At 38.4% G+C, this 27,983-nt stretch overlaps 2 protein-coding genes and 1 long non-coding RNA gene across 3 annotated transcripts; 1 reads left to right on the top strand and 2 right to left on the bottom strand.

Annotated features, from left to right (window-relative positions):
- Window positions 1–1,242: 1,242 nt before the first annotated feature.
- On the bottom strand, window positions 1,243–11,757 carry LOC121076821 (fatty acyl-CoA hydrolase precursor, medium chain-like). The gene is made up of 13 exons (XM_040571425.1): window positions 11,639–11,757; window positions 10,875–11,079; window positions 10,332–10,470; window positions 9,936–10,069; window positions 9,256–9,409; window positions 8,893–8,994; window positions 7,946–8,044; window positions 7,344–7,484; window positions 6,477–6,557; window positions 4,977–5,124; window positions 4,149–4,298; window positions 2,343–2,415; window positions 1,243–2,178 (listed from the first exon to the last, which is right to left on the bottom strand). The coding sequence occupies exons 1-13, from the start codon at window positions 11,730–11,732 to the stop codon at window positions 1,989–1,991; spliced, it is 1,710 nt and encodes a 569-aa protein (XP_040427359.1). The 5' UTR covers window positions 11,733–11,757; the 3' UTR covers window positions 1,243–1,988.
- Window positions 11,758–12,313: 556 nt separating this feature from the next.
- Window positions 12,314–14,343, top strand: CIAO2B (cytosolic iron-sulfur assembly component 2B). Its single transcript, XM_040571376.1, has 5 exons — window positions 12,314–12,529; window positions 12,663–12,742; window positions 12,995–13,120; window positions 13,553–13,598; window positions 14,125–14,343. Exons 1-5 carry the CDS (start codon window positions 12,394–12,396, stop codon window positions 14,220–14,222), a joined length of 486 nt encoding a protein of 161 aa, XP_040427310.1. The 5' UTR covers window positions 12,314–12,393; the 3' UTR covers window positions 14,223–14,343.
- Window positions 14,344–15,625: 1,282 nt separating this feature from the next.
- Window positions 15,626–27,141, bottom strand: LOC121076773. The gene is made up of 4 exons (XR_005823702.1): window positions 19,577–27,141; window positions 17,872–18,267; window positions 16,436–16,571; window positions 15,626–15,678 (listed from the first exon to the last, which is right to left on the bottom strand). It is a non-coding gene; the product is annotated as an uncharacterized LOC121076773 (long non-coding RNA).
- Window positions 27,142–27,983: the final 842 nt, after the last annotated feature.

Genomic DNA, 27,983 nt, shown 5'->3' with positions numbered 1-27,983 from the left:
TTTGAAGTCTGCTTTGCATTTAATTTTAAGAAAGAACATTTTGCAGCTTACCCTCAATCAGTGAGCAATGCACAAGTCAGGGACCAAGCCAGAAAAATCCTGCCATATGATGACATTTGCCTCTTTATACATTAATGCATTGCTACCTGTCTTGATTTCAATAACAGAAAAATAGAGACAAATACCACATTTATAGGCCCACAATTAAAAAAAAAAAAAAAAAGAGCTCAGAAATACATTTTGCTTCAAGTATGTAGGGTAGAAATGTTTAAACATGCATTTAAAACAGGGTCAGTTTATTTTTATTTTTTTAAAACTCATCCCCTGATGAAGACTAAATGAAGCTGGAGCATGTAAAACTTAGAGCTACAGTCTATGAAGCTAGAGCTTTTACAGCTGTAACACTTTCTCTTTAGCACACGGTAATCTCTCACCAGAATATTTCTGGGATGGGACAGATTTTCAGAGCACTCACCCCTAAGCAGATTGGAATAAAATCTCTTCACATTTTCCAGTGTAAGTTATTTTAGTGCTGTGCCTGTATGTAAAAAGTCAGTTCCACTGCACATCTGCATGCAGTGTACAACACAAGCATATATTCTGTACATATACATACAATGCTGCCTGTTTGTCTCCTTTTAAAGGGAAAGGTACAGCCCCTCAGGGGTACTATGTGTACAATTAAAATCTTTCAAGACTACTTTGAGATTATATTCCCTTCACAAAACACTTTAGCTAAAACAAAGGACAATGGACAGACTCTTACCAGGAATTCTCACTTACCAAAACAGCAGTTATGCTAACAGTCTAACCTGATCTCCTGAATTCTGACTGGCAACAGAACGTGGGCAGAATAACATAGGAAACCCCACCCTATTTATTCCAATAAAGTCATTCAGAAAGAAGGGATGTCCAGTTAGTTACTGTAAGACATGACTAGACTAGCTGGGAATGATCTTAAATTATTCCAGAGATACAGATTAAAGAAAGGGTGGGGTGGGGGTGGGTAAATGTGTGGGCATCCCTGTAGGATCTACTGTGCGGCGTAATGCTGCTGGGAGGTAGCAGTATGGTCAGGAATATGGCTGGGATAGCTGGAGCAGCCTAGGGGTCAGACATAGGAAGCAACATGACATGGCATAGAAGATCTTTGCAACACTGAAATGATGTGTTAAGACTTGTTCTTGGCAGTCCATGAGCATATCAGCTGGTAAGAGCACTGGAGTAATTCTGGTAAATGAAGGCCTGTGACCTGTGCAGAGAACCTGGAACTGACTGGAGGCACAGAGAACAGCCTGGTGCACAATGTAAAGAACCAAGGAAAAGACAGAAAGCTTACACTTTATGTTACCACAGCTGATCCTTCTAAAGTAGTTATTGCTAAATTTAGAAGGAAAACAATGGAGGTAGTAGAGATTATTTTTCTCTTTTCTAACATTTGAGAGGAGTCTTAATTCCAGCACTGCACTACTGTAACAGACTATGTATCACAACAGTCAGAAACAAACTATCTCAGTTGTAAAACTGATTTATAGAGAAGTACTTATTTAGTTTCATTTTTTCTTCACAGAGGACGTTTCTATATGTGAATCAGACCAAAACTTTTGTAACACCACTGATACACTTGATGTAACAAAGACAGTTTTACTTGCAAATCAGGTCTTTATTGATTTAACTTTATTAAAACATGTTACTGCTACATTCCCTCTTCAATCATGGCAAAGCTATAGAAAAACCTGAGCAGCAGGGAAATCTGGTAACTACATTTAATAAGTGAGGCTTCTGTTGTGGACATGAACCCAGGAAAAATTAAAGGATCACAAAGTGGAAATATGCCCATCGGAATTGTTACAGTGAATAATCATAAATATGACAACTGTGAAGAAAACGTGAAAGGAATGGACACATTATCTTATCCTCAAAAATATTTGAAGTAATTTCTTTTGCTATCCTAATAGTATGCCTATTATGTACGTTTAAACTATAAATTATAACTCTGAATTAACCTTCCCGTTTTCCATTCTTTTGTTATTTGTCTGTTCAAACATCATCTTTTTCCAGAAGTCTACCTTCTTTTCCTTCAACTTTCTGGCTTTCTTTTGTTTTAGGTTTATCTGCAAGTATTCTTCATTTAGGTTATAAGATGGCCATTCAACCAAACCTTCCCCATTAGGATCTCTGTAAACAATAAGAAAGAAAGAGTGAATACCCTCTCCAGTCCACTGGGGAATTCAATCACAGCAATTAAGAATGAAACAACAGCACAAGTGATTCACTAGGGGGTCAGTACAAAGTAGCTAAATTACTTTTGTAATATTATCTGTCATGAATCTCATTCTCACCCATTTCGAGCAAAGTTAGCCCAGTACTTCATTAGCGTTTTGCTAAGGTTTTTTTCTTCCTCTGTAGCTTCATCTGAGAAACAAAATGTAAAACAATTATTATAGGAGGCAAAAATCAAAACCATGTTGCTACACAAGCAGCATTTCAGTCTGTGAATATGTTGGTCTCGACAAAACTTCCTGGTTACATCAAAAGCACCACACCTGAAATGTATTAGTAATCCAGCAATCATTAGGAGATTTCATCACTTTTTATGAATGAGATCAGCATTATTACCCTTATTCTACAAATAGGGGAGTTTAGATACAATGAAATAGAGCAATTTTTCTGTACCCTTCCAGGAAACCAGAAGCATAACTGGAAAAAAAAAAATAAATCCATCTCTTCCAAGTCCCATTACAACTCAAGAAATGGGCCACGTGGTTTAGTTTCATAGATCTCATCCTAGTGTAGTGGGACTGAAATTTCATCTGTTATTTAGACTGTGACTAGGCAAGGTTTCTTCATTCTGATCCAAAAGGATGTCATTCCACATCTCGATATTTTAAGAATATTAATCTAAAAGTACTTACTCATATGTCCTCTCCTATCAATTCTGTGAAAGCAAGTTTAGTTACTGTGTTTAATGTTAAATACAACTCAACATATCATGAAAAAATTTGATATTTTAATGCTTTCAGTAAAGTTGGGCAAATAGAAAAAGAAGTGTATAGTTTTCTCTAGTATAGGAACTCATAAGTAATAAACAGACACAAAATACAAGCAAAATCAAAAAGCTCTAGTAATAGATTAATGAATACTTTTTACAACATAGCTGGGTTGCTCCAAAGTTCAGTGGAGTAAAAGGAAATGCTTTCATTTATGTGGACTTTGAAAAAGACTATGAACTACCGTGAAAATGGCAAAAAATAAAAGCAGAAAAATAAATGGTGAATTCCACTTAAAATATTTTTGTGTTTCTTTTTCAGAATAAGAAAATCTGTATCATGAGAAAGAAAAGACTCTCTTCTGAGTATTATTGCTTTAGACATATGAAATTAAAGGAAAGTGCTGGATTTGTAACATTCCTGAGGACATGGCATTTTTTATTTAACTGTTTAGTGATTAGCACATTCATTTGGCCTGTGGCAACATGAGATTCTTCCTGAAGGAACCAGAGTCCACATTTCTAAAATCCTATAAGAATGCCCAAACTGCTCAAGCACATGTAATTTTGGGAGTACACCCTTAATCCTTCCTCAGCAGACCAGTTCCATGTTGGTTAATGAGTCATGGTAGAAAATAGTCTTTAACCTAACTATTATATTTTCATGTGGAAGTGAAACACTGGAGTCCCAGCCTTGCTGTAATCAACACAAGCTGGAACACTCTGCGAATAGATCATACCCCATTCTCTGGGCCCTGACAGGCAGTCGGATTTCATGGGAAATTTCCTGAGTACCTTGCTAATTCCCTGCCAGCTTAACTGATCTTACCCTTGATTTGTTTTTCAACCAAAACTATTTGGCAAATTCACAAACAGTGCCAGTATAATGACAGAAAATTTGCTAGAAGACATCATTATTTGCTAAATTGTTTACAGCATACATAACTTCTTGTGGTCCAGAAACAGCAGTTTGTATGTGATAAAGAATGGTGAAGACAGTAAACTAACATTAAACAAAATCAAACAGGAAAAAGGGTTATACTTTGGTCTCACTACTAATATGTGCACTTTAGTCTGATTGAAATGGAAGTAGCAATGCCAAATAATGTCAGTATTATGTGAGTAATTTAGAAATGAACAATGATGTTCCATTCCTTACCGCGTAGGCCTATATCACCTGCCAGATACGGTCCTCCAAAGACAAAGCCAACTTCATCTCCATGATCAGCTTTCACATACTCCGGTTTAATATCCCAGTATGCAGTGGGCCGATGCTGATATTCAAAGAAGTAGGTAGGAGCTCCAGACTCTAGAATATGTAACACTTAGAGAATTAGAGGAGAGGTGCATAAATTACATCTCACATTGGCTGCTTAAAATATTCCTTTCAGTACGCCCAAAGCTTTATAGGTGACCTGGCACATTTCTAAATGTAACATTACACTCAGACATGTATTTTTACTTTTAATTCAAAATGAAGAATGTACAGCATTAAGAAAATGAAAAATCACCCCAGGAATACCTACAGAAAACAAAGTAAAATCCAATTATTTTCCAGTTCTGGATATTTTGGAATGGCTTGCCTACACTTAAATACCCTAAAATCTTAACTACAGAGCTGCTGATTTCCCATGTAGCATTGGGCCAAAAGACAGTCCTGGTTCCTTTATTTTTTATTATTTTAAATTATTTTTTAAGCTTGTGTACTTCACTTAGAAACCATGTACCTGTGTTATCATGCTCTGCTCTCAATATATTGTGAGTATGAACACAAGTCCAAGACACTAGTACAAAGGTAAAGGTGTCACTTGCTTGCCATGGTCCTGCACACCTAAATCACTCTTCACTCTCAAAGTTCCCTGTGGGAATTTCAAGAAGGGCTGCCTACACGACAGGATTTTCTCCTATATTTTTTCATCTAGCATGCAGAAAGAGGTTTGAATGTACTATTTTGAGACTGCTCACTAGCTAGAATTCACTAGCTCACCCTTGTGATAATTCAATGCTTTAATGGATGGCATGACAAATCCTACATCCCCCAGCAAGTCGAGAAATTGGTCCCGTAGCTCAGCAGGATCATCTGTGTTTCCCAGATACTCATCCATTATCATAGGCAATAACTCTGCTGGTAAATCCTAAGAGAAAAAGGTGGAACAAGAAGCAACCAGAAAAAAATATCAATCTAAAAATGTCATCTTTTAAACTTCAGAGATTCTGCAAAGGCACAAAAATGCAGGGTAGCACCCACATTGATGTGAAAGTATGATGGCAAATAAAACCTCTTTAGGCTTCCGGTGAAACAAAACAAAACAACACAACAAACCTCAGGTCAAGTTTACAACAGATTTATATGGGTTAAGACTCTGTAGGAACCAATGAGGCTCCAGAAGCTTGGAATTTCCTCCATATTGATAATGCCTTTGGCATCTCTTTTCTTCAGAAGATAAGAGAGAGGAATTACAAAAGCCGGTTGAGTCCTTGAAAGCTGTGTTTACTATTCTGGTCCAACCTTTAACCTAGCACTGCCAAGTCCACTGTTAAACCATGTCACTAAGCACTGCATCTACACAATTTTGAAGACCTCTAGGGATGGTGACTCAACTAGTTCCCTGGGCAGCCTGTTCCAATACTTCACAACCCTTTCAGTGAAGAATTTTTTTCAAATATCCAAACTAAAACTCCCCTGGCACAACTTAAGGCCTCACGCTTTAACACTTAGTGCTTGGGAGAAGAGAATGATCCCCACCTCACCATAGCCTCCTTTACCTTTACTCCACAGGTAATTGTGGAGTGCGATAAGGTCTCCCCTGAGCTTCCTTTTCTCTAAGCTAACCAAACCCAGCTCCCACAGCTGCTCCTCATAATACTTGTTCTCTAGACCCTTAACCAGCTTTGTTGCCCTTCTCTGGACATGCTCCAGCACCTTGACGTGTGACCTTCTTGTAGAGAGGGGCCCAAAACTGAATAAATGATCCTATGATTCTATTGGACTACAGAGCAAGACCAACAGGATCTCTAAACATAGCTTAAGTTGTTAGTGTTACAATTTACTGCTTGAATGATACATTTCAAAGCAAGGAGTGCAAAGTATTTTTGAAAACTATTTTAAAAGCTACATTTAATTTATTGAAAAATCCTGACCTGAAACCCATCTGCTAGGCAATTAGACATCAACTACTGTAGGATTAGGGGTACTATTACCGTAATCCTACAAACAAATACATAACATAAAAACGTTGGTTCTGAGGTCTAGAAGAAAAAGTGTATTTCCCAAAACCTAGGTCTGACTCAATCCTATTTCTGATTAGCTCCATACACTGCAGTCCTGTCAACTTTGCTGGGACTCTTCTCAAAGCATAATGTTACTTCGAGCCCTAGTAAAATACGGCTCAACCAGGAAATTAGAGAATACTAAATTTCACAAATCTGGTATATGCATTAAAAAGAGGTTTTACATCTTAATTTGGATTAGTACAACAATTCTTACCATCATTGGTAGTAGAAACTCTAATGTTGAAGTGATTGATTTTTTATCTTTCACTTCCTTCAAACCTGGTATTGGTGATGTCTGCACAGAAAAAAATAATGTTATGGCAGCCATTCAACTTCTCCAAGGTTTTGTTTTGAAACAACTTTACTCCACTTTATTCTAACTGATGTTGTTGATTTTTGAAGCATCATATTATAAAGAAAATTCACAAATCCACCCCCTGCGGTTTGCTGCACTGTATAGCAACTGCTCTCTTGGAGTCACCCATGGAATTTGTGTGCAAAAGAATTTATGCACTGAGAGTGGGATGGACACCCACGTTAACCCCATCCTCTGTTCCCATCTGAGATTTTCAGCCAATTGGTCTTTCTACATGATAACAAGGAACACAGGGGCAATGAAATAACCAGCAGTCATCAGAGTTCAGGACATAAGGGGTAAGCTGCTTACAGTGATCACTGTAGCATTTTAAACATCTTGTGTATCAATCTTTTATATTGTGTGTTTGTTGTGGGGGAAATAATTCTTTTTATTTTTCTATGAGGAATAAACTCTTGACTGCTGCATTATTTTTCCTTCCTCTGCCTGGATGATTTTAGGAAGAGAAAATAGTGTATAATATTGAAGATCCAAGGATGTTCATATAGTTCAGCTTGCAGGATGGAGCCTATCTCACTGTTTTGTGACCAGCTGGTTCTGGGTCACCACAGAATCATAACTCAGGCAAAATTGACCTTGTATATATTTTCAACAATGCATACATAAAAGGTATACTACCAGCGAACACCTCACCTACTCTTCTCAGAGTTGCCTGCATCTGTTAATACAAACATTCCAAAAAATGAAGAATAGACATTAAATTACAGATCTAATGTTCCACCCAAATTCATTGTTGGAGACTCCTATCATCAGTGGGACCATATTAAACTCCTTTCCAGTCAATATCTCTTCAGGCGACTTATGAAGGAATACTCCATCCAAAACTAAGGGTAGAAGCTGGATTTCCTGAATGAGCAGAAAAAAAAAAAAATCAAATTACTTGTCAATAGTATTTTCCTTTTTCCTTCAAAACACATAATAAAACATCCACATTTAATGTTCCAAATGCAAAAAAGAACTTTCAGAAATCTAGGTATATACAGCCACTGTAACATACATTTAGAGTTTTGCACGAGAGTATGAAATGCTAGCCTGGTTTTGGCATGTTAAGGAGCAATTTAACCATTTCCTGATCCTGTTCCGTTTCCAACTAGCATTGAAATGTGTGCTCAGGTCTTGCTCACAACTTTACAGGTGCTTCATTAAAAATTCTGTAAAAATACTCTGTGAAATTATTTGAATATATAGGGTGTACTTTAACAAAAATTCAGAAAAATAAACTTTGGAACAGGCCAATTATTAACTCCATTCAGAAGATGAACCATAAGTGTGCCATTAAAAAAATCTGTAAGTAAAATTTCACCTACCGTACTGTTAGAGATAATATCCATTGCTTCTTGGTTCCTCAAGCAGTTTATGAGTGAAAGTGAACTACTAGTCCCACACTTAAATATACTTGCAATTTTCTGAAAGTTATTAACAAAGACAAGAACTGTTAGCTATGAGGTAGTCTCTGAGGAATTTATATGCAGAAAATTATTATACACAGTACTATTAGCAGCTTTAAACAAAGCCTAGTTTAGGTGAGATTGATAGATCTTGAAGTACTTTATTTTCCTAGAAATACTACAATTAGATCATGAAGTCAAATCATTCCTGTGTACTCTTTCTTGCTATATTTCCATTCATTGTTCTATAACAAACCTTGCTGTTGAGATAATACTAAGTTGTGACATAAATCAAATAAGAAAATTCAGAGAATCAGCTTGTGATTTTGACATTATTACTGACTACTGGTTCAGGAAGAGAAATACAAAGATACTTTTAAAGAGGAATTTAATTTCAAGGCTTTTTATTGTTGTTTTGATGGTCTTTATTTGAAGTAAAAGTCCTCCATAAAAGACCATAGCTGAATAAAAATCGAGTACCTCTTCTGAATTCTAATTAAACTTCCCATAATAAATTCCACAGTCACTGTGTAAGTGACAGTATGCACGAAAATGGGTATATGCCTAGATGGGCATGTGTGTAATTGAAAATACTTAAACCTACCCACAGACATTATAATCACATAACCATACAATCTATTTCTAACACCAAATGACCATGGTAAGATTGAAAATAAATGGACTATTTGGATTAAAAACTTACTTAGTGCTAAACTATGTATCTATAGATACGCCTTGAAAATAAATTTAAATCAACTTTTTTGCACAATATGCAATCAGATTTTCCTCTTTTTCTTTTAAGGAAAGAATCGGATATAAGAAATATTTTATGTTACAATGACTTTAAAATGCAAAAATGAGCCTACCTTAAGATCTGCTGAAAGAAGTGAATTTTTATTAGGGGGGATTAGAATTCCACTCTCTGATATTGCTTTATGAAAGAGACCCTTAGACAAAGGAGACATAACCTGCCAAAAAGGGAAGAACAGAAAGTATTTATACTACATAATGGTCCTTATCCCATGACTTTTTGCCCAACTAGGTTGCTACATTCAGTGGGGAAATAAACACTTTTATATGCTTACAGAAAAAGTGTCCAGACTTAGAGCAATGTGCTACTAATTTTATTTTCAAAAACTGGAATAAGCATTAAATGTTACACTAGTTGAGTTTACTACTGAAGATTTTTTTTAAGACTTTACTTTTTAGTATATCTATTGCATGCTTACATGTGCATAAATAGAGCAAGATCCTGCAGATACACCAAAGAGTGTGACAGATCCTGGATCTCCACCAAATTGTTCAATATTTTCTTGGATCCAATGAAGAGCTGCTACTTGGTCCAAAAGTGCCCAGTTCCCACGAGCATGTTCATCACCAGTACTGAAAGAAAAGCAGTATAAGCTAACTTCTCAGGAAAAGTAATAGTTCTTCTAATATCAGACAATATTAACCCTAACAATTTACAGTTTGTGCGAAGTGCCCTATTTGGCCAAGGAGAGATCTGTATTTACTGATCTAAAGCCCTTCATAGTCAGATCTAAGACCCACTTACTTACTGACCTCTATTGTTCATCCATGCACAGATGGATACCTGGCCTTTACATTATATGGATTTTTGTTTTATGCATCAATGGACAGAGTTAATGGCAAAATGGAAAACCCTATAGAGAAACAAATAATCCCAACTATGATTTGGTAGTAGGCTGTATTCAGATGGCAATGCAAATGGAATTTAAGGACTACATTCTTAATGACCTCATGTCTGGATTTCAGTTAACTGCATACACTTAAACCACTGTACCAGTGGGAAGCTGGTGTACAAGTTCAGTCAATTTAGAAAACAAAATTATCCATGCTTTACACAAGATAGAAAGTGTTTAGTAAAAAGTGGATCAGGTCATCTTACCAGAAGAATCCAAGCAGTCCAAGTCTGTACTGAATTATTACTACCACGACATTCTCATAGGCTGATAGGGCAGAACCATCATACCTAGAAGCACCACCAAAAACAAAATTGCCTCCATGGATCCATACCATTACCTTCGAGAGAAAAGGGTAAGACATACTTTTATAAATTGCTCAGCAGATTTCATTTGAAAGAGGGAGACAACATCAAAGAATTAGGAACTTCTAACCTCTGAAAGTCAATGGGAACCGAATTTTAAGTTGGTGGACTGTGAATTTTGTATAATATTATTCTTACTAATGGAGAATAATATTTTCAAAAGCAATTAAGCGATTTAGGAGCCATGATTAGATGCAAACTTTGTACAACACAAGTTTGCACAATAGGTTTACGTACAGGTAATTTGTCTTTCTCGTGTGAACCAGCAGGGCTGTAAACATTTAGATACAAACAGTCCTCAGAAGTTCGGAATGGAATGTGTTTTTCTTGATAATTTTTTTCAGCTTTTTTCAACATGGCCAGATCTTGAGGACATCTTTACAAAAGAAAGAAAATGTGACTATTAGTAATAAAACTGCAATACCAATGATGTAACAATGATAAACAAAACACATTTTCTTTATCAGACTGAATTTCCACATGGTGCTTCAACTTTGTGTTATTTATATACAGTTAGAGGTGTCAACTGTAAAAACATAGCTCTGTACTTTTACTTTAAAAGATTAATTAATTCAGAATAGTATAATGAGAAAACTGGATTTCCAAATAAAGGAATTTACCAGGTATTCTTTATACTTCCTAGTCCCACAGGCCTTACAAAATATTTCACTACCAGTCAATCCAAGCGCCTTACTTAGAATCAGATATTTGTACGCTAATAAACACAACGCTGACAAACATGAGCAAGTCTTATATATAAATAAACTGAATGGCTCTCACAGTGGTGGGTAGGAAGTTGCATCTCTCAGATCCTTCCAGGGTTCAGGTGGTTCAGGTGGGGAAAACCTCAAGGATCCAACTGGTGCTTTTGCAAAAGGAATCCCAAGGAAAACGTTTACAAGTCTATCTGTCCCCTTCACGTTTGCTTGTTTTCCTCTGAGCCGTCCATGCGCAATAGTCACTTCTGGTTCAGCAGCCTTCTGTCCTAGATTACACATAAGAAAAATAATTAAGTTGCATCTTCATAACTATCAGATTTTTCAGTGAAGCATTTTTTTACCAGCTCCTTTATTTAGAAGATTTCAGCTTGTTCAATTTTGTTCAAGTTTTGTGCAATGACAGACACCCCTTGCCAAACATTTCCATAACTGGCTCCACTTATGACAACTGGAGCTAGGTAGGACAGTTTATTCAGTGTGCAACATTATAAATCTTAAAAACAATTTCAGAGGAAGCAGTAACTGTCAAAATCATTAACGTCTTCTATTTACCATCCAACAAAAGATTTTCAAAATAGTTTAGGTAATTCACAAATGTTCTGATTTCTACTATTTAAGAAACAAGGCCTTTTATTATTTTCATAAAACCATCTCAGAATTGGTTTCCTCCTGCAAAAACAGTCACTTTTGCATTGAGATTATTAGGATACTTTTGCAGATTGCTAACACAAGTATGAGAGATGTACTGCCTTTGAAAACTACTACCCTGTACTTGCTAATGCAGTTGCTTCCCCATCAGCAGTTACAAAAGATTTTGTATCTCACCTTCTATTCCACAAGTGATGAATGTTATACTACAAACTAAGGTACAAAGCAAAGAAATCTGGCTTTGAGGAGACATTTTTTCCTCTACTTGCATTCCAGATATTTTTCCTGTTTTTACACGGAAGATATTAGTACAAAGGTCCCTGAGGACTGCCCTCTTGGTAGGGAGTGCAGCTAAATTCCCTTCCAAACATACACTGCATTAAGCACTTTCAGAGCTGTAATTGATATGAAATGCAAATACAATCCCTTAGTGTAACTTACCTAATTGTTACCCAATCCTGATCATAAATGATCCAAAAATTACAGTGCAAGAGAATTCAGAGCTACATGCCATTTCTTATATAGTTCCTAAGTCTCTGTGTTGTGCTAGTTGTGGAGATGTGTGAAAATTTCTCACAAATTTCACTCGGAACTGTGCAAACATGCATTGTAGGACATACCTTGCCTCGATAACTACGACTTGATGCAGGCAGCAAGGTGTCACCTGAGTAACAACAACAAAAACCTACACATCACTTTTTTTTTTGTGAGGAGAAATCAGACATACAGCAGAAAGTCTGAAACAGATGATGTACTACAGCGTGATCACAGCGCGTTAACCCCGTTACGAGGGCTGTGCACGGCAGCACGCCGCTTGCCCACACGAGGGCGCTCCCGCACAGGCAGCGGGGCCGCCCCGCTCCCCTCAGCGCGGCTCCGCCCGCCCGGTACGGCGCCGAAGGGCGGCCGGGCTCCTTCCGCCACCTCCCGCCATGGTGGGCCCGGCCGGCGGGGCGCCGCTGGAGAACGCCAACCCCCTCATCTACCGCCGCTCCGGGGAACGGCCCGTGACGGCGAGGGAGGAGGACGACGAGCTGCCCGATTCTATCGACGACCGGGAGATCTTCGATATCCTGACGGGAGGGCCGGGCCAGGCCAGGCCGGGGCAGGGCAGGGTACAGGACAGGGGGGCAGGGCAGGGCAGGGCAGGATCAGGATCAGGGACAGGACACAGGACAGTGCCCTTTCCTTAACCTGACACATCTCATCCGCTCCATCAACGATCCCGAGCACCCCCTCACCCTGGAGGAGCTGAATGTTGTTGAGCAAGTTCGAGTTAAAGTGAGGTTTCTTGTTCTCTTTTGCTTTGTTTCTGGTTGTTTGTTTGTGTGAGGATGTTTGGTTGTTTGGTTTTGTGCCATGAGAAGAGGTTTATTATTAGCTAACTACTGCATTAGCAGTCTTTAAAGCAGTGAAGAACCCCCAAGCAGCAAAGCACAGCTTCAAGCTGTGTTGCACACAACGTGCCTCCAGCTAGCTGGGGTGAAGGCAGCGAGCTTTGCACACAGGAATTATTTGCTTGCTTTCTAACAGGTGAACGATGCCGAGAGCACCGTGGCAGTGGAGTTCACCCCCACGATTCCCCACTGCAGCATGGCGACGTTAATCGGCCTGTCCATCAAAGTAAAATTGATCAGATCTCTGCCAGAGAGATTTAAGGTGAGTAATGAAATCACTCTGAAAGCACAAGGGAGGAATGGTGTTTAAAAACCAGCTAGCTAACTTACAGCATAAAATAACCAGAGCTTTTTTCTTTTGTATTATGGGGGAGGGAAACACTCTAGGAATTGGGGAAGGAACTAAACTGAAAAATGGGTGCAGAGTTCCAGTTCTGTGATGGCCATGTCATAGGTGAGTGGGGTTATGATGGGAAGGTACCTGCTGGCCTCTACAGCATGGCATGGGAGGAGATCTTGAGGCTTCTTGATTTTAGACCTGGTTTTATGCTGCAGTGTAGAGTATCTGGCATTGGCAAGAATGTCTTTTTTGTTTTGTCTTGTTATTGCTGTATTTTCTTCATTAAATAGTTTTACTTTAAACTTCCAATGTTTTGTTAACTGGACACCTTTTTCTTTCTTGATGCTTTTTAAGTTGGATGTTCATATAACACCAGGAACACATGCCTCTGAGCATGCTGGTAAGCTTTTTAGTGTTCTCTTGTGTGTTTTTTTTTCACTAATCTTGAAAATTAGAGAGAATATACATTTTTCCACCTGCGGAGCAACTGTTTGGTATCTGGGACTTTACATGCACCAAGCCCCTTCAGGGGGATGTTACAGAACAGGCATGAGTAATAATGAAATTTAGAAATGTTTTTTACTTTACTTTAAACAACTCCTTGGACAACCTGTGCTCTCATGTTATTATTGATTTGCTTGGAGGGCTCAGAAAAAGGGGCAAGGCTGGGGTAAATTTCTTCTCCTGTTGAACCTATACATGTACAGATCTCTGCTGATGAATCATAAATAACTTGCTGGTTTAACTTGAGGTAATATGGTAGCTTTGACTTGAGACCACAACTCTGTGGTGCACTTAGCATCTACAGAATTAGTAGTCTGAGTTACATAGCAACGGTGCGATTATGTTGCAATGTAAAATGCTTCTAAAAAGACATTCTATACCAATGTTTTGACCAGTTTTTGGGGGTATTTTTTTCTGCACAGTTAATAAACAGCTTGCTGATAAAGAACGTGTAGCAGCTGCTTTGGAAAACTCTCATTTACTGGAAGTGGTGAATCAGTGTCTGTCTGCCCGATCATAATTGCCGGATCAGGAAATCACCGGTATATTCTGCTGTGTTAAATGGATTTTGTATATAAGTGGTGATGCTAGCATTTCACTATACATGTATCTATGAGCAAAATAAAATCACTTGGATTTTCTCAAATAAATGTTTCATTATTTCTACAAAAAACAGTATGGGGGAAATTAGCTTGTAGGCAGCTACAAAAACATAATGAAAATTGGGTTTTCAAGTTTATTAGTTATTGCACTGGTAGGATTTTTTTTTCTGGACTTACTTTAAAAAGGTTTAAACCTGTTTTTAACAGGTTTCTCACTATCCAAAGATAATTAAACTTCATTTTAGGAACAGATTTTGCATACTGGGTTTCACAAGTCCACCAAGCTAAATAGCAGTTAAAAATTTTTATACTCATATGATTGTTTTGGACTGATAATATAATTTTTGCTTCATACATCAGGATTTTAACAAGTTCATGTATGCAAAGTTGTAAAACATCTGTAACAATAAGTGTAAACGATTCTAAATCATCTGCTTGTGTTTTTATTATCTCATCTTGGACTAGCCAAACAGGAAGGGCTCTAGATCTGTTTAAAATGTGATTTACTTTTTTTCTTACTCATTACTTGTAGCAAATACCTTTATCTATGAGTACCAAGTATCTTTGAATTTTTGTTTTGGGTTTGGTTTGATTTGGTTTTCTTCACCTGTCACTCCCTTACACCTGACAGGAGGGAGTCATTCATATTTTTCAGTACAGACAGTCCAGCTATTCAATGCTGAAAGTCTTTCCTGGTAAAGTTCCAGCTAAATCAGAAGCTTTGCTTTAAACATATTCAGATTTAGCATTAATACCTAGCCTATGCTTCCCTTTCTGTTCTAGGAGACATGGTGCTTACTAAACTGTTGTCTTTTGGTAGAAACTGACAATATAGAAATTCATTAAGATAGAATTCCATTATTAATTAAAACTTTTGCAAGAGTTGTTTCCAACCTGGTCCATGGGGAAATATAACAGCCTTTAACAATCCTGTATTTTGGTGCAAACATGCAATACTACGTATCAATTATTCAGTATCTTCATCATCATCAATTATCTAAAGAGCAACTAGTATACTTTTTTTAAAAAAAGTAGATGTGTGATGGTAATGCTTTACATTTCAGTATTTTCTCTTGGAGGATCTTGGATGCTATTTTAAAAAGGGTAAACCTTATGAACATTATGTAAACCAAAGCCTGGTAGACCAGGCCAGCCTGTGTTGAGGAGCTGACGAAACTGAAGCAGTGGTGATTCAAGTACAAGGCAGAAAGTCAGACAGCAAAATATAACAGAAATAAATCTTCCAGTTTTAGAAGTGACTCACCCAGTTTGCACAGGGCTTCTACAGAAGGCCAACTCTGCAGCAGCTTTAATCTGATCATTTGGCTTAGCATCCTTTGAATGATCAGCACTTCCTTGGACATTTGAATGAAACTGTAAATAAAGACAATATTTATGTGGTATTAATAATGGGGAAGTAGCAGAATGACCCAGCTGTTAATATTCTTTCCTCTCCGCCTCTCTTGCCAAATCACTGAAATGATTAGTCCTGATGCTGCCAGCCTTTGCACCACAAATGAAAACTTCAACCATGGCAATGCATGCAGGCAACACACAGGCAATATGCTTGTTTGATCTGTTTGTGTTTTTTGTTTGTTTGTGGTTTTGTTTATTTTTGTTTGTTTTGTTTGTTTTTAACAGAAAATGGATATTGCCCTCCCAGATTTTGGGGAGGACAGAAATGGAACAGTGAGGCGGGGGAGGGGGGGAACAGAAGGACGAGTAAGCTGCATACAGATTGCTTCAACCTGCACATCAAACAGAAGGAATCAGTAAATTATGTTTTATTGAATCTCTATTGCTTAGCCTTCACCACTACATAATAATAATATTAAATAATTTACTGGGGTGTTAGCACTTGCCTCACAAGTCATGTTATACACAGTAACTAACCCTAGGGGTGTACTTTTCACCGCTTACCTTTTCAGAGAAGCAATGGTATGTGGTTGTTTATAGTACATAGTTGGGGGGTGACTTTTCAATAAAGGGACTCTACCGTGTAGTATCAGAGAAAAAGTCTGATATCTGCTACTTAAGAATGGAGAGGTCCATAACTTTGGATCTGGCATGTTTCTTTAAATGACGTGGATGATACATTTATGAGATGATAGCAACAAGAGAAAGGACAAACCAGTTACTTTGCTTGAGATCACAGCTCTTCCTGTAGGGGGCTCCCTCAGCTTGAATTCTTGCTGAATGATAATGCACTGCCAGTTTCAGCAAAAATCTTCCGTTCCCTGGTTTTAATGATCATTAGCTGGCTCCTGCTGTATGGAGAGTAAGTGGGAGACAAAAACATTAATCTGTTACAAGTATTTATTTTCAGACTTCTTTTCCCCCCACCCCCAAAAAAAAACCCTATCCCTAAATTTAGTCTCTGGAATGCTTTGTAATGAGATACATTCCATCAGAAAATATGACCCTTTAGAGCAGCTGTGTTGAATACAAACAGCCTCATTCAAATCCAGGAAAAATGCCAGAAGCAGACATGTTTCACATTCCTAGGCTCTAGGCAGAGTCCTCCAGGAGTGGCTAAATGGCACATGTTACTCTCAATCTGCAAACATTGTGACAAGAGGTCCCTAGGGCCACTGGCTCTGTTGTGCACTAGAGTAACCTGCCGTGTGTTTGAGCCAGCAGACCGACACAGTTTGTGCATCTTGGGCTCTGCCACTCTGCACGTACTCGGGCCTCCATGCACAATCCTGCTCCCTGAGAGGAAACAAGACTTTCTAGCTGCTCTCGTACTGTCACTGCTGTCTGGTACCAACAATCTGAAACATCTGAAGACTCTTCATCCCCCAGTTTCATTATGAGCAGCTAGAAAGCATTTCAGCAGCTTTGTATCCAGAGATGCAACTGAACTGTCCATAGAAGTGACAGGAAGAACTTTGCACTTAAGTGAACAATATTTCCCCTGTTCCTTGCATGGAGCAATGTGTACTACACACTGGGAACAGTTAGTTAAAAAAATAAAATGTTACTTTGGTCTTCCAGTCATGCTCAAGATTGATGTGTTTACATCAATAAAGTGCTTTGATAAGAATCTCCCCCTGGAGCATTGAATTATAAACTACATGTTTTACAATTTTTTCTTTTTAATAGCTGTTAAAAACATTTCCCTGTAGCCTGTCAAGCAGATAACTATACCACTTTTCTCTCCCTTATGAAATGCAGTTTGGCGTAAATACAGACTGAACTAGTGGCAGACTCAACTTTTTTCCTTAAACAAAAGTAATGTTTATAGCAAAATCTTTCAAATGTTACTATGGAAAGTATCAACAAAGAGAAAAAAACGGGAAATTGAGGCTATTACCTGTGTATCTAAGTCTGCTGGTGTGCCTCACAACCATTTGCCAGCAACATTTGACAGAAAGCATATAAAACCTTTCTTCCTTCCATGAGATACTGAAAATACAAAACATTTTACCAAACATACAAGTAGCAAAGAGCCCTCATTTTGTTCAGTGCACTTCAGTAGTTGCAGAATATATATGCTGCCAAGTTCTATAACTTTCTTGTGTACTTTTTATTATCTGTTCATGTACTTCTTACTTCATGTCTTACCTATAAAGAACTTTTGCATCCTGTGGCAGGTTATCTCCATTGTTTAACTTTACTTTGTGGATGAAAGGAACAGCCCTGTCTGCAGTGGTAAAAACATCCTGGTTGTTTGGATGGTTGGAAGCCCTGCTGTCCCAGCTTCATTCCACACACTCATCAGGGTCACTGAGTAATTTGCCAGTTGTCTCATCCGTTTTGGTGCTTTTCAGCATCTTACCGCAGCACACACAAGATTCAGATGCCAAAGATGTGCTCTTTACAAGTTAATAGTCCCTGGCTCCTGCCTTAAGCTCAGCTCCATGCACAGGGTTGGAGGGAGAGAACAGGGCAGAAGATAATTTCCATCATGTCTGTGGAATAAATGTAACATGGGAATCGGGAGCAGCTGCTGCCCTGGAGCTTTGGGAGGAAAAGAGAAAGATAAGAAAATGGCAGGGCCACACAACACCTCACTGTGCTACCCATATCTGGGGATGTCCCCAGCCTCAGGCTGTGGCACCATGGAGATAGATCCATGAGTTTCTAGAGCTGCTTGCTGGAGGCTGTGACCTCCCACTTGGAGGGGAACTGAGAGCTTCCATGACTTCATGCTAGGCATGTCCCACCCTTCTGTGTCCTGTGTGGTGGTAATGTCAGGAAGGGTGATACAGCAATGTGAAACAAGCTATGAGCTTCACTCTGGCTTTCTGTTCCCTCTACCCTCTCTTACTGGGCTGTTACACAGCCCATCCCAAGTGCCCTCATACTGCAGCAGGTAACAGGAAAGCCTTTGCTGTCCCAATGTAGATAAATCCAAGCCCCTTCCTCACAAACAGTAGCCAGAGAAAAGAGGAGCAAGAGGACAAGTATCTATGTAAAACTAATGCTTTAATTTGACAAAGGAAGATGCACACTTTGCCAAAACCATAACTACTGTGGCCAAAGAGAGCGTGGACGGCAGCTGTGCCCACACTGGGCCAAGCAGGAAGACCCAAGCAACAAGTCTTCCAAGACTGCCAAACTCTCTCATCTGGATATGGTTCTCTCCATTATTTTCGTGTAGCTTTGGGATGATGGTTTATCATAGCAATTTTTTTCCTGATCTACCCGAATTAGTTTCATCTGGGTTCCCATCTGATGTGTCACACATGTCTTTGACCAAAATAACCTCAGTACATTGTCAGCAATTTGCTTAACCCCAGGATGCCTGGCAGCTTTATTTCTCTACACTTTTGCTAAAGGAAGAGTTGGCACATGCTCTGTCTAAGGATTGTGAAGGTATCTAAGCAGCAATATTTGTTTTTGTCACTCTGACAAATAAATCATCCACATCATCTGAAACGCTTGCAGGGAAAACCAGTAAATGCCAACATATTCAATTTTCCCCTGTTTTAATAGAACAAAACTAGTTTTACTACCAAAAATCTGAAAATAAACAGTTTTATTAACATTGCAGCCAACTTTTTTAAGAACACAATTATTTTTGAGGCGGACAGAAGATAATGATTAGGAATGAGTCACACAAATTGTTTCTGTACAAATTTGTACTGACATTTTCATAGCAATACATTTTGGACATTTTTGTTTTTTTGGAAGACATAAGTCAATAATGAAAAAAGCCTGTCAAATTCTAGTTTATTAGTGATTATTACTATTGACAAAAATTGACTAGGAGCTTGAAATAGGATCTGTTATTTAAAAAACTTCTTCCCTTTCCCTTCAAACTCACCATTCTGGGTCTGATCCTGCAAACTGACAGCTTTAATTGAGGTTATACTCTGGACTATATTTTTAGCGTATAACTGATGAAGTCTTGTCGTATATTTATTTTTGTTGGCAAGAAGAATATTGGACCATCCCTAGCAAAAAAATGGAGAGTTCGTTTTATTTTGCAAACAAGAAGTAAACGTTTTATTAGCTTTAACCTCAATCTCAAAAGCTTTATTTCAAATGCATATGCCATTGCCATTTGCATGTACACATTTCAGTTCATCTACAGTCTAAACATTAGCTCCACAGATGTACTCAAGCAGTTAACAGGTCATACAATTAATAATTTTCCTTTTTATTTTTTTATTTTTTCTCAATAAATAAACACTACGGCTTAGATGCAGATTGTATACACATCTGCTAATATATCACACTAGTTTAATACTTGCAACATATTTTACTAATCTTTAAAACTGCAGAAACTTTGCTATCAACACTATGAAGATGGCATGCCTTCTTCTGACATTCAGTCTTTATCCTCTTAAAAGTTGCTTGAGTCTTTCACTGGCTGCAAGTAAGTTGTGTCTTTTTTGGCTTGCATGCCTAACTGGGCAATCCCTGTTACACCACACAGAATGACAAGATGAAAGAGACAACATAGTATGAATTGTGGCTCAGTCCAGCTGGGGAGAATGGAAATGATCCCACAGAACAGGCTCTGGAATATACAAATAAAATAACATGCCAAAGAGAGGAAATGCATACATGAAAGCTGCCAAGACTGTGATGTAATGTCTCTCTGATCAACTACATTGAGGTCTGTACCAGAAAAAATATGTGCCACAAAAAGTGCAATGTACAGATCATGTTCCTTCACAAACATGGACAATTTGAGAGGGACCTCCCTGCTCCATGGAGAATGTTTTCCTGGCACTTGTTGGGTATCGTGCCACTGCTTTGTATGACCTGTCCCAGCCGTGCAGGCTGCACTGCTGCACTCAGACTGTAAAACAAGATTTGACAGCTCTGCAAGTAAATAAAATTACAGTACAGACAAATTGTCAAATTAGTGTGATGTAGAAATTGGAAACGGGATAGCTGAAAGTGATGTCCACTTGCCACATCAGATGTGATCGTGGATTGCAATGATGCTCAGGTTAGCCTTACCCCAATAGATGGTGCTAGGATTTCACATGGGTCAGTGGCTGTCCTGAGACCCTACCAGCACAAACCCCACTGAGAAACAGGGGCAAATGTCTTTATCCAGAACCTGAGTTCCTGTTGCCACAACACAGCAGAAACTGTCTTGGCACCTCCTAAGTCCTCTGTGAGCCAGACTGTACCTGTCAGATGGGGAGCTACTCAGCCCGCTTCTCTGCCTGGGGTACAAAGGCATCCGGTGCCTGTGCTGTAGCCATTAGTCCAGACCAATTTTTTGGTTTTCACTCAGCTGAATCTGTTCAGATTCATAAAATCAGTGTGCACCACTCACAAGCACTCCGTCACTACATACAGTGATGGACTGTACATATAACAGAATGCCTTTTCCACTTACAAAATCTCTTTTTCAACGCTGACACAATTTGCGCTGAACTGAGATAAAATTTATTTCAGCTGACTTGGTAATTATTGAAGCATTCCATTTTAATTAGGATGATGGTTAATGAAATCTGCCATAAAATCATTTGTGGCTTTCAGCTTCTGTAAATCAAATTACAAATATGTAATAAATACAGAGAAATAAATAAGTACATTATATGATGGCTTGTTATTTTCTTTCAGCGCTCATCAAGGGAAGCCTATATATCGATATGACTTGACGATGACAGGATAACAGACTCATTTCTCCAATGAACAGTTTTCTTCTTATAAGGCAAAAAGCACTGCATCTGTATGAGATCATCTAGAAAAGCCCTCCTTCCTGAAAAAATACTATATTCTTTTTTGTTGCCTAGCTACGTGCTGCTGTTACCTTAGAAGGCTGTAGATTCATCTGAATGATTCTAGTGGTGCTGATGTGCTCGAGCAGAGGAGTAATGCAAATATATAGCCCTTTCTTTGGTAGAGATTATGAAAGGATTATGCAGAGGGCAGGGTGAGTGTGAAAAGAAAGAGCCTTTGAAGAAATGCAATTTACTGTATTCATCATATTCTTTTTGACATTAACTGCTGAATAAAGAGCATTTCTCCCTCACAGCCCTGGGTGCATGAGCAGGCAGTGAAATCACAGACCCGATGCTTTTGACCTAAGACTCTGATGACAAGGAAGTGTTTGCCTGGTTAATGTTAATTATTGCTGTGAGTAAGTGTAGAGAGAGGGAAAGACTGTCAAGGCCTGTTTCTGATCTCGTTTCCAAAATTGTAAACCAGGAAAAATGCCATGAAAGGCAAAGAATTCGCTGAATTTCATTACCACCAGAGAATGTGTTGATTACTGAGTCCTTCTTTGAATATAGGTAGCTTTGATGATTTGGAAAATTAAGAAAGACAATTTTAAACACCTAAGGCCCCAAGATTTACATTGTAATATGCCTGTCAAAGAAATCTCTGACAGGGAGCTCTGCCCCCAAGCATGAGACATGCAGAGATTGAGAGCATGAGCAATAACGCCCTGGCGCTTCCCCCATGTGATCAGCAGCTCAGCATACCGCTGCCTCTCCAAAGATTTGATGACATGGTATTCACTAGATGTGGTACCGAAGTATTGATTCTGTGAGTAATAAGATGAATGGGGAAAAAAATATCTTATCTGCTTCACTTCATCTGGTTTGGGTGTAGAATATTCTTGATGAAAGACAAGATTCTGCAGTTTTAGCTTTAGGACAGAGTCCTATCACTGAAGTTTTGATTCATTTTACTCTGGTTTGTGCTAGCTTTAAAATTAAGGTATACATTTGGGATGTGTCATTTCCTTTATAAAATAATGTTTTTCATGTCTGTAGTGTCCTATAATCCTCTTTATATAGGGTACACATTTTGTATCATTCTGTTATCTCAGTCTACATTTGCGCTTGTTTGTAGTTTATCATGAGCCTGGATCTTGATCATCTTATACTTTTTGGAGAGAAACTGGTAGATAATGAATCGTATCATTATTATTACATTCTTTTTCGAGAACGAAATCAGAAAGAATTTTGATAAGTTAAAGTGAAAATAATGAAGTCTATACAATTCCAGTATATCTCTACAATAAGAATTTTGGAGGTGTTCATCAGAATATCATAAATAGCAGCAGAGGCAAAACAGGAAATGAGACATTTTCAAGAAGCAGAGATGCCTATTACTGTTGTTACGCAAATGTGGAATTTGCCAAACTCAGCACATTCCAACCAGACAAATTCTGAGTTTCTCCTGGAACAGTTGCTAACATCTCTCACACCCAAATGCCTACATATCTTACATGAATGATTCCATGACATCACTCACCACGGAAGAAGACAACCATGAATTCTGCACTGGGTTATAAAGAAATGTAAAGCCTTTCTAATTCAAATCTGTAAGTCTCCCCTGTGAGTGTCAGTTTTTGTCTTGGCTTCAAGCTTTTTTATTTCTTGAAATGAAAGGGAAATAGAGTTTTCCCTACATGGGAAACAAGATCAGACTTCATCACCTAAAGCAAAAGGACAGCAATGTTTCAATTCTGTCACCATCAGTCACTACCAGGAGCCTTATATAAGATGCAGCTATTCTAAGCATTGTAAATGCACATTTGGACACAAAACTAAAGTTCTCTGTGTAAGAAAAGATAGATTTAAAAATCCCTGTCCTTTTCCCTTATCTAATACACAGAAGAGGGCAGCACAGTTAAAGTTTTATACTTTATATTGTCACTAACATTATAAATTGTGCTTCTGCCTTACCTCTGCCTTTCCTCAGTGACAGATCTACGTGCCTCTTAGCACTGCAAGCATGTTGTTTATTTCCTCAGAGAACCACAGGCCTGCTCCTAGTTTTGTGTTTCCATTGCAAGGAGACTTTTCCTTGTTCACCTGCCATATTCATGGAAGCATCTGTAACACAGCTATTTAACTGTGATTATTTATTACTTAGATATAATCCAGATTTTCAGTCCCCTTATTTCCAAATCTTCTTTCCTTTGATATCTCTGTAATGTGTTGAAACATAACCACTGCCTCATCACTGATGCAATCTGCTGTGCTCCTGGTACCCTCACTATAATCTCTTGCTGCAGAGAAGTTTTCCCTTACAGCTATATTTTTCCTTCTGCAACTTTCTGCAACGTTTCTGCATTACTAAGTGGAAGATGCCTGCTAACAGGCAACTCCAGAAGACCATGCTCTGCAGACATATGGAAGAAATGGGCTCTGCAGGTCGCGAAGAGTAGCTTTAGTCTGTTTTCTACCCAGTTTCCTGGCTATTAAATACTAGTTCCTCAATAAAAGGGAATTGCAGTAGGCCCGTGAAAATGTTACTCACTGCTCAGTTAACAAAGAGTAAGTGGTTGATAGGGTTCTCAGGACTGAAAAACAAAGCAGAAAGCATCTCTCAACACTTTAAAAGTCCACGTTCACCTGCAATTTGAATAACCCGTGTTTCTTGTCCCATGACTTCTAAAAAATGTATTAGAAATAGAAAATATACAGAGAAGAGCAAGTAGGGATTGTTTTTATGCAGTGAGTGACTGAATACATAAGGTTCTTCCACTGAGATAAAATTTTTGAAGGAAGCTATAAAATCGTCACATGTATGAAGATGAGGGAAAACTTATTTTCTGCCTCACTATACAGTAACTGAGGGTGTTGCAGGGTATCAAAAACCTACGCGAATTAAAAGGCAATTAGAAAAGTATGTAGAAAAAATACATCAAGGGCCTCTGAACAAAAGGAATAGTTTTAGTCTGGCAGGAGTACAGGGGGAGTTTTAGCTGTGTTTATCATGTTCTTATTGTCTATTCTTCTTTAGATATCCGCTACTGACAGCTGCTGGAAACTGAATGTAAATTGAGTCTGACCCAGTACAACTCCCTTAATTTGTTATTGTAAATAGATTCATTCCTCTTGCCAAGAGCTACTGCTGGTAAACAATAAATCTTACATTGCAATTTGCTTCCTTACCACTATGTACTTCTCAGCAGGACAGCCAGCCAGCCATTTACTTTGCCCACTCTTTAAACCAACTGTCTGTTGCAATGTGTAAATTCAGAAGCTTTTTCATGGTGTCAGACTTCTAGACATGTCTTGTAAGGGGCCTCTGAAATCCACACGAAGGAGTACACATCCCACAGGAATTGTAACAGGATATTTAGCATTCCACTCATGGATGGACGATGTGTGTCACACACACACATTGGCCATGACAAATTTAATACTGAAAAAGAGGAATTGGGGGTGATAAAATAAAATGATTATGGAAATATCTTAGGTCATGTTCTGATTTTACTCCAAACTTGAAATTCAATAGGAGCAAACAGCTGATCAGACATACTACGTGCTATTGAGTGCGTTCACTAGTCACTGGGGAAACTAAGGTGGTATTCAAAGTCTGACTCTTGTAGCTGTAGCATGGTATAGCACAAGTGGTTATGGTATTGGTAAGAAATAAAACCGAATCCAAGAAACTAAAAATCAGTGCAAATTTGAAGTTAAGATTCAGACAGAATGATCCTCCCCAGTACATAGTAACACGATAGTTAACTAATAATGTGGTGCACTCTGTCAAAAAGAAGCTATGGAACCGCACAGGCAAAAATGAAACTAGATATGCCACTTGTGCAACTCCTTTTTTTTCAGAGGAGTGATTCACTTGGCCCAGCTGGCCATGAGGTTTATCAAGTACTGGAAGCTTTTGAGATTACTCAAAGCAGTGAGAAATTCAGAGTAGCAGGAAGATGAAGCACATTTCCAATTATTCTTATCCCAAGTTATTTTTTGCACTCTTTTACAAGAGTTTCAGAAAGAGGCATTTGCTTTATGTTGCAAGCAACAGATTTAAAATTTACCTGTTCTATGCTATACCTGAAAAATGCAAATGGTACCACATTATTTTGCAGTGCCTATCAGTGAGCTTCAGAATTTCTGGTCTAGAGCTGAGAGGAAACAGTTACTGTGAAAGGAACCAACTTATGATTAATTTTGTAGATATAACTGTTTAATTATGTTTCTGTTTGCATTTCCCCCTTGACACTATAAGCGAGCCTTCTACACTGTGTCAATTTCTATTGACTCCAAAGCTCATATTTCTCACATCTCATTGTTGCAGCCCCAATTCATAGCTATCACTACTCTGTCAAAAATATCAGCTGTGTTAAATGCAAGAGTAATTATGAGAACAAGCACGGCTCCTTGGCCAAAGAGGTGTGCTGCCCTGCCTTGGGAATGTCCAAATGCATGTTCAGCATGGATGTGACATTGGGATTTCAGACAGAGGAACTAATGCTTCACCACTGCTAGTCATTTGTACAGTTCAAACTGTGGACTACTTTTATACCACTATATAATAGTTGTAAGATAATGTGATACACCATATGCTACACATGAAAAGGTCTAATACATATGTGCATACAGTCCCAAAGCTGAACTGGTTAGTCTGTACATGTTCAGTGCATACTAGTATATGTGAAATCACCGGACTGTGGAGAGGAGGGCTTGAGACCATATTTTCACTATACTAAAAAATGCAGGGTAAGGAAAAAGTGTTTTGTTCATTTTTCCTGCAACTGTTTCTATCTTGCTTGAATTAAAAACAAACAAACAAACAAACAAACAAAAACACATTTCCTACTGCTGCTTCTGTCTCTTCTCCCACTGGCCTTAGTCTGTCAGTTCTGTAATTAAAATAATAATAAATAACACTGCTATTTCTTTTTTAGTCCAGGTATTTGGGAGGTAGCCAGACTCAGGCTTCTGCAGGAGTAATGCTTCATGTAACTTGGCAAGAACAGACCTTTGTGGATTCTGCACAGTTTTTGTAGAAATAACTTCACCCACATAATGGCTGATTAATTAGACTCGAGGCAGTGCAGATGAGCTGAAAAGTAAGAAGAGGAGAAATGCATGACTTCCAATGTAGAGCCAAGCTGAGAACAATATTTTCTTCCAAACCTCACACTGCTAATCCAGTCTTTGGGCTGTTCGTAATATTTCTATTATTCCTAACCAAAAGTGAAACAATTCCAATGTAAGACAGTAACTACAACAAAAACTGGAATTCAGTGGTAACATTAATTTGATGTAAAAAGTATAAATGCTATTTAAAATATGACATCCGACCTTGAACAAACACTGATGAGAAAGAATCACATACAGTTAATTCTAACCCTAAATTCTGCTTTTTCCATCTGAACAGTCAAAGGCGAGGGGAGCTGGGTGTTAGGTTATACGTGCTTAGTCATTTAGACCGTGAAATGCACTCTGCATCTAATATAACAAAAAGAAACTCCAAGCACAAGCTTTATTACCCCAGTAATAAATAACTGGAACAACGGGATCAGACTGCATGTTTTACATTTTCCATACGATGAAAAGTACTGAGGCCAATAGAGTGCACTAAAAGTGAACATTGCCACTTCTCAAAAGCTAGAGAAAAACTGCATGGGATATAAAGGAGAAAAAGAAGAAGAATGAGATAACAAAAGAAAAAAAGAAACAGGACATGCTACAACAGTAAAATACAAAGAAAAGGTACTTTAAGTGAAAGGCAATTGAAATAAGGAAAATGAAAATCATACGAGGATGAAATGAAACCAAAAGAAACAAAATGATATCCATTTTTAGAGAGCTTTGTGCTCAGTTCCCCATAATATAGGACATCAGTGTTCCTTTCCTTGTGAGTGCCAGATTAAATTCTTCCATGAGAACTGGAGGACACACACCACAGATGCTGGGTAGCCAAGCAAAAGTGAAGCTTTAGGATTAATTCATAAATGGGAGGTTCCAGTGGTTCCTCCAGGATCCCAGAACACCCTGACAATTAGGATGTAGTTGACCTGGGTACCTGGGAACAAGTGTTTCTGGCCTCAGCAGGATTTGCTTGTTACTTTCATTAAGCCTTATTCCCTCCCCTCATGAGGATCTGGATAGACAGCAGCCCCTGACTGCAGCTCTGCTGCTGGCTATATGACATAGCTGCTGCAGGGAACAGTCACCTGAACTGCTCAGGAGCCACCTGGAACTCAACAACCGCAGGTGGTACTACTGCTACACTGATAACCCCAATTCAGTGCACTTCCAATCTACCATGCTGGCTGGAGTGGACTTTTACCTTCAGCATTGATAGACTCCAGGTCTGGCTGTACGTAAAATGGAAAGAAATTATAAAATTTCCTGTTTCCATTTCAATACATAAGGAACAGTAAATTAGGCTTACTAAAAATACCAAGTACTATATGTAACAGAAGCACTCATTTAATTAAAACAAATCTTAGACCAGTAGCAGCTAGAATGATGCAAAATAACAGTAGAAAAACA

The sequence above is a fragment of the Cygnus olor genome, chromosome 12, assembly GCF_009769625.2.
Source record: "Cygnus olor isolate bCygOlo1 chromosome 12, bCygOlo1.pri.v2, whole genome shotgun sequence".
Classification (NCBI taxonomy): domain Eukaryota; kingdom Metazoa; phylum Chordata; class Aves; order Anseriformes; family Anatidae; genus Cygnus; species Cygnus olor.
Note: the sequence above shows the minus strand (reverse complement) of the source record. Positions and strands in the feature narration are given on the sequence as shown.